The sequence below is a fragment of the Artibeus jamaicensis genome, unplaced genomic scaffold (assembly GCF_021234435.1).
Source record: "Artibeus jamaicensis isolate MK-2021 breed Jamaican fruit bat unplaced genomic scaffold, CSHL_Jam_final contig_432, whole genome shotgun sequence".
In the NCBI taxonomy this organism is placed as follows: domain Eukaryota; kingdom Metazoa; phylum Chordata; class Mammalia; order Chiroptera; family Phyllostomidae; genus Artibeus; species Artibeus jamaicensis.
In genome coordinates this window covers 14,948,224-14,955,898 of record NW_026521828.1, presented here as the reverse complement: position 1 = coordinate 14,955,898, position 7,675 = coordinate 14,948,224, and the positions used below count along the sequence as shown (strand labels likewise).

Genomic DNA, 7,675 nt, shown 5'->3' with positions numbered 1-7,675 from the left:
TTTTCGAGCCCACTGCCAAATACTGTAATTATTTTTAATAGTTCCTAATGGTGACTTACAAAGTTGGAACTCATCTCATGACATCTTGGTTCTTCATCTGTCTTGTGTCTACAGAGGCTGTTTTCTTCATTAGCACTTTGAGCATAGATACAGACATTCCAGGCCGTGGGAATGGGCACCTACACAATGAATGCTCATGTAGTTGTTAGCTTTTTACATATAGTGGCTCTACCAGGTAGAGGAAAAATGTTCAGTGGATCAAGGAAAAGAAGTAATATCTAGAATAAGGGTGGCACATAGCTGGCAAGAATCTCTACCAAACCACCCTTGGAGCAGGTGTGCTAAGGGGCGTTGCTCTCACCTTCTGAGTGTGACTCTGCCTTGGACTCCTCACCGCAGAGTCCCTGGTAGGTAGCCAAAAAACTTCGGAGTAGATGGATGAGAACCCTGCTCACCACCCTATGTTTTGCTCCCTAGCATCATACTGAGAGCCCTGACTTGCCTCCCACTTTGTTTTTCAATAGTAGGTAAGAGTTCATCTAAAAACAAAACAACAACCTATGAACAATGCAAGATAATGTTTTTAAAAATGCAGCTTGTTTTATTTTATATAAACTAAAACACCAGAGCTCATTGAAGCCTATATTAAATACATAAATTATAAAATAACCATTCATAAAACTTTACATACAGTAAGTTGATTCCAATCTCTGCGGTATTACATACAATACATGTACATGTCTGGTGTACTTCAGAGGATCATTCTGCTGCAACTCTGTCCATTTACATTTGTCTTCCATTAGTAAACAAGCACTGAAGCAATACATGGGAGTCATGCTAATGCGACGGGAAGGAAGACCCCAGCTGAGGAAGCTGATCAGAAGGAAGCTCTGAGAAACAGGCCCCTGGCTACCTGCATCCAGAAGACTTCTGGGGAACTAATGTCTTCAGACACATTGGCTCTTGAGCCCCCACAAGATCAGATCTTGAAGGTTAAAACATGCATGAACCCATCTACAAATGGGAATTTTAGCTGATAAAAATATGAGACTTTGGGCAATATTAATACTGTAGATTGCGCTGGACTTGCTATTGCTCTTCCCAGAAAACCACTGGCATCACTACAAGTCTGGTTAATAGGCTTGCTTAATTGGAAAGCCAACGAGTTCTTTGCCTCAGTCAACAACAGGGCATAGCTTTAATTAACAGAAGGTAGGGGTGGGGGGAGAGAGGCAGGTAAGGAGGGGAAGAGCAGACACCAGATGTCAAATAAAAATATGAGCTACCCAGCAGCATGGGAAAATCCCCTCCCATAAGTCCTCAATCCTGGAACAGAAGTACACATTTAGTAAGCACTCACACCATTGTACTATGTACAGAATATATATGTGTAGATATGTACATGGCATATGTATAAACGTGTTTGGACTTTGATCTGCCTCATTACCATGGTTAATGGGGGGAAATAGGCACATTTTGTGAACTGTCAATCAAATATGAGTGATTGCTGTTATTAATGGGCGCTGGGTATCTGCTTGTGGGGAATGGCATCGTCCACAACTTAGCAAGTTTGTGGAGTCTTGATTGTGGGCAAAGTTGGCCTCCAAGTTGTTTATCTGCACCACTTCCACCCTGTAGAACTTCGATGTAACTAGGAGGGAAATACCAGCATGGCTGCAAAGACCTCAACACAGAAACACAAAGACCAAAAACGGGAACTTCACCTAATCAACCACTTGTACTTCTGAGTCTGATATTCTATGTTGAATACAGCAAATTATAATCCTATTATTTTTGTCACATGGTTCCTTGAAGTAAGTATATCTTTAGCAATTTCCATTAAACATTAGACTCAACAACAGAAGATTCATGTAGGATGAACTAAACTGCCAAACTAAAGGCAGCAAAGAAATGTGCATGTTGCCCTGACCAGTACTCCAATGGAACTGCAGAAGATCAACCTTCCATTGTCTGAAGCCTCTTGCTGATATGCCAGAAATGCATTCTCAAGACAATATATAATATGGAAATGACAAGGCAACTGAACAGAATGGAAGCTTTCATCTCTCAATACCATGTGACCTACTCTCTTCCTTTAGAAGGTAGAAGTCCTAATGAAAGGCTTGTGCCCATTTTGGAAGCACAAACTCATTACATAAACAGCCATCTAAGATTTGCTTTGATTACTGATCTCTCAAAAGGTATATTGAACTTTTCAAGTACAGTAGATAAGTATACATATATTTTTTCTGTGCCACTCTTTGACAGATCAAAAATGCAATATTTAAAAATAAAACATCTATGCTTCCATCTATTTTGATGTAACATCACACAGATAATCCAATTATTTAAATATCAACACAAAACTGATGGATATTATTCCTAGTTTCCATACAAAGACTTGCTTCATTTTAAAACAATAAACAGGAATTACATTGAAGACAGTGAATGTATGTAAATTACACAATGGTTTTACAGAAAAAGTTGACAATAAATTGGCAAAAAGGAACATGTGCCAGAGATTTATTTTAAACTAAAAACATAGAAAGTTGAAATAAATACTGTAGCAAAAATTACTTAGCAAAACTTTATTTCCTGTGTTATTTGTGGAGAACAAATGTCCCCTTTCTCCTCCAGTGGTGATCTGCAAGCCCTCTACATCTTCTCTCCTCTCCCCCAGGACCATGGCACCTGCATGAAGTTACTTGTGAGTGGAAAAACCCAGTATTCTTCCAATCCTCAAATCTTACTATTGGCAATCATTTTAGTTCTATGACAGGTGAAAGGGATCATACTTATTTTCAGCAAATTCTAGTGTTTCCAAAAATAAAACTTAGGTGGCATTAGAAAACATCCACTTAGTAATAGATGCTTTCTAGTATTATAGCCAAATATAGTCTTCCATTTTTTTCCTTTTTCATCATAAAAATTTTCCTGTTTGAAAAAAACTGTGCTACACTGGGGCTTTTAGTTGATCTAAAACTATCTTTTAATATTGTCAGCTACCTTTATTTTCCAAGAGATGAATATTTTAAGAACTAAGTAAATCAACCCTGAAAAATGCTGTTCTGATCATTAACTCACTGGGTTAATTAAGATGCAGAAATGAAAGCTTAGAGTGGAGATTATCTGCCCTTTGTAAGAAGCAGAGCCACAGCGGTCTCCACTATCAATGAGATGCTCTCTTTCACTATTGCTGGACATCATGTAAGGGCAGCATTCCTTTAGATAAGGTCCATTTCCATGGATCCATGTGCAAGACTGTAACATACAGTTACAATTTTGTGAATGACGTTTATAATTGTGAAAATGGATGAGATGTACCTATAAAAATATTTAGCCTTATCCAAATAAACATTTTGAGCATCATAAGACTAGGTAAAAATATAACCTTTCAGCTTAAAATATAGAGAAGTTTGCTGATCTCCTGTATGCACCCTTCTTTTGCATTTGCCTGAAACACATTTAAGGATGCTTAGATTCATCCTAGCTGTCAATGCTCTCATGTGACTTGTGTGTGAGTGATGCAATGACATATAAGCTGACAATGTGTATGGTTCAACCACACTATTTTTAATTATGTTTCTAATAATTTAAACCATGATCCGTGCATGGACATAAAAATTCTAACTGCAAATTCCTTGGAGGGGAAAGCAAAACAGAAGGCAAGTCTTCTCTTTGTGGAGAAGATGGAGTATGAATTTGCTCAGATGGACCCTGGATTGGGAAAGAAGAGCAGTGGAAGAAAAAAGCCAAAGATATGGAAGAGTTGTTTACCCTGTTCTGTTTTTTCTGAGATTTGAAAGGATGGAGTCCCAGACTATAGGGGCACCCTCGCTCACTTTGCCTGCACAACGAATCTGCTCCTCATATTTTATCTGGAATCAACCCAACTAAATGAAGACTCCAGTGGAAGGAGCGTTATTATGTATATTGTATATTCCCAGTGGGGCATATTGCTGGACCTTGACCCCAAATGAAAGGGGTGATCAGATCAATGGTGATGTTATTTACTGCCAGCCTTAATTTTACACCTGGCTCTCCTATGATCAAGTGGAGTTTTGTATCATGGCATGCGTCAGCAAGTAGAAGAGCTAGGAGATCCTCATTCATCATTGAAATCACACATTCTTCTATCTTGCTCAATAGCATGAGATGATCTATTTACTAGAGAGGTTATTAGAGATCCTGGCTCTGGATCTCTCAGGCTTTATTGCTAGTGATGTGCCAGATAGTTTGACAGGACAGCTTCAGAGCTACACTGCTTAGATCCCACCAAACTGAAGCCTATTTTATTACACAAGGGACTCTTTTACTCAACAATACAAGAATGTCAAATAATATAGCAGTCATGGTGATTACAAAGCACTTTATGCTACATTAAGCACCTCTTGTTCCAGAAATTGCAAAAAAGAAAACTATATGAAAAAGCATTTTAACCTCATTTTGCAGATGAGGAAACTGAGGCACAGAGAGGTTAAATGACTGGGCCAAAGTTGCCTGTGTCAGCAGTAAATATCAAAACGAAAAGCAGACTCCAGCATCTGAGCTTTTCTTGTACATTCCTCAGTCACCGGGCTGGCTCTGAAAATGCCAGCACTAAAATTGAAGAGAAAGATACTGAGCCCACACAGGGGAGGGCTTGGGTAGCATTTCATAGTTTCTGGCTCCTTGCACACATTCTGTATGGATGGGAACCCCAGCCCTGTACATAAAACATTGACACTTTGAAAAATTGAGGCTGTTTTGTTATCTACAGTTACAATGAGGTGTAAAATCAGCTTTTCAGGAACATGTATTTGCTCTCAAACCTGAATCCAAGAATCGGTATTACATAACTTAGGAAAAGTACCAATCTTTTCACTGTCTCTGGTAGAAAACAACCTTATCAGTAACACACTAGTAGTTCCATGTAAAAAAGTAGAGCTATCTTGTTGCTGTTAGCTCTCTGGGGGGAAATTGTCATCAGTTTAAGTGACAAGGGATCCAAGTGCTCTAGGTGTATCAGGACATTTAAAAAAATAATCATAATTTAATATTCACATCTCTGTGGCAAATAACAGTTGGTAGTTTACTTATCGCCTCTATGGTGTTTTTACTTAAACATCATAACATTGGTTTGCAGGCAATTTTAAGCAGTCATGTGAATACCAGTATTTCAGAAACTGAAAGATTCAGAGATGCTCTCTGGCCCATGTTCCCTATAGATGTTGGAACTATAAATAGAACTGATTCAGGGAGCTTGTGATTGAGAGCATCATCTTCTTAATTTTCAATATGAATAAGATCAGTCTCTTCTTCATGGAGCAACACAGAGGTGACAGAAGGTCAAGGAAGCATCAAATCTGCTTTTATTTTTTATGTGACATTTGCCTGGGTCCTCTGCCTTGGTTGCCAGTGTAGACAGGGTCACCACAGTCCACTTCTCATCTGTCATCTGTGGAATGCACTGCACCTGCTCCACTGTTTGCAGAGAAACAAACTGGAGGGTGCTTTTCTTCTCACTCACATTGCAGATGTCTCTGTTCCTGAGTTTTAAATAATAATAAAGACAGAAAAGCAAATCCCTGTAGTAAAAAACCAGACTTTTCAAATGAAATATTTTATTGTAAATAGCTCCTCATGGGTATTCCTCGTGCTTCATTCCCACCCGCCCTTGTTATTTTGATTTTTTAAAATGATGTTTATTTCAGGACCAGTGTTTCCATGGGGTGTGGTGTTACATTAAAATGACCCCCCCTGCACAGCAGGGGTAGAATGTTTCTTTGTAACTTTGGTTCCATGCCCAAGACACATCTTTGCGTGATCTGCTGAAACTGTTCCCACTGCTGATTTTTTTCTTTACACAATATATGTTTATAGTTCTTTTCTTCTGGTTCCACATACACATGTTTCAGTAAATGCAGCATATATTGTAGATTTTTCAACAGGGTCATATAGGAACTGTCAAGTAAGAAACCTTGAATAATGGCTTTAAAATACACATTGTAGTCCTGGCTACAGGGTAGTTGTTAGCTTTTGATCTCCCTCTGACTGTTGTAAACATTTCTGCCATCTTGGAAGGTTTAGAAGCATTTGTCTTTCTGGGTCTTATCCGTGTTTTCGGTTACTCTGTAAAACAGAGGGAATATTCTTTAGTCACCATTTCTGTCAGTAGCTGAAACTGAAGAAAAAAACAAAATGCTATTTTTTAAAGAAAAAAGTTTATTCTTTACCACCTCTTAAGGTTGTATGATCTTGTGCAAGTCACATAAAGAATGTCTCTAAGCTTAATTACATTAATTTTAAAGGAAGAAATGGAAGGGTTTATTTCAAGGGTTGTGCAATTTAATGCATCTAAAACAATGAACAATTCTTGCCTCACAGTAAGTGGCCTAAAATACCAGGTGTTATTATTATGTGTTCCTCTGGGGCCTTCCAAGGCGAGGCCTTAAGAAGCTCAGTTAAATCATCATGGCTGCGAATTTTAATTTAAGATACTATTTTACAAGCAGGTCTGTCTGTGCCTTTTAGTGACTTACTTTTATGTTACACTTCTCCCCAACAATTGTGTCCAACGGCAGGTGGCCTCTACCCTAAGGTCCTGACCTGAGGATTCCCTATGACGTTCGTCACACTGGTTTCCTGGTTGGCCTGAGAGATGTCCCTGAAGGGGTCCTTCCCTGAACTATGCCTGTCAGGACTCATGGCCTTGTTCCTCTTCCAGTCCATGAGTCTGCATTTCACTTGGGTGGAAGTTGAGGGTACAATGTTCTCTTCCAAGCAACGCTGGACATGGTGCAGAGGATGTGCTGTTATGTGCTACTCAAGATCATGGTTGTTACAGTCTGAATGACATGGATGGAGAAAATGGGATTCCTATTTTCTCACTGTATGTCTACAACATGCTATTGAACTTCTCTAAGCCTTAATTTCCCCATTTATATAATAAAGAGACTAATTCTGTAGCAGGATTACCAATACCCCAGAAATGGTGACCAAGACCCAAAGGGAGAGAAAAGCAGGCCCTAAGTACTCCAAGGGTGCTTCCAGCCCACTGTACAGAGGCAAATTCAAGATTCGGAGAAATTCTCACCATAAGTGCAAGTCAGAAACATTTGGACTTTGTATTTGCAGAGCCAGTATGCTCCAAAAGACTAGATTACATTGGGACAAAGAGTGACAGGGTCCCGGGGCAAACCCATCACTAGGCAGTGCAGTGGCTGGGAGGAGAGTGCACTGTGGGATGGAGGGGAGGTACCCAAAGGCATAACTAGAGGCTGTGCTTGTACAAAGGAGACTCACATCCTGCTGTTCAAGCACAGAGAGATGCTCTCATCTTCCTTCGTCTCTCTGCAGGGACAGAAGAGGGATGGCAGACAGAGCTGGGCCAGAGGCTTTCTTCCCAGCAAGAAGCTGAGGCTGGTACCACCAGTGGTGGAATGCAGGGTGGCCATGGGAGAGCTTGGGCCTGGTCAGTCAGGGGAGGGTGCAGTGGGCGCCCTGCACAGCTCCTTAGGAACTCATGCACAGGTGCCCCCATGGTCCGTCTTTCATCACCTCTCTTTGAGGAGATGCTGAGGCCTGGTCAGTAATATCCAGAGGAACAGCATCAACCACTAGGGAGTACGCCTCAAGCCCTGCCACTGGAGCTGAGAAGCACGTCTCCCTTCCCCTCTTCTCGTTCCTGGCCCTC

At 40.3% G+C, this 7,675-nt stretch overlaps 1 protein-coding gene across 1 annotated transcript in view; it reads right to left on the bottom strand.

Annotated features, from left to right (window-relative positions):
- Positions 1–5,644: 5,644 nt before the first annotated feature.
- JAKMIP2 (janus kinase and microtubule interacting protein 2) overlaps positions 5,645–7,675 on the bottom strand; it is a 135,452-nt gene continuing 133,421 nt past the window's right edge. Inside the window, exon 21 of the mRNA XM_037161894.2 lies at positions 5,645–6,111. Within this exon, the coding sequence (XP_037017789.1) occupies positions 6,091–6,111 (21 nt within the window). The 3' untranslated portion in view covers positions 5,645–6,090. The remainder of the gene's footprint in view (positions 6,112–7,675) is intronic.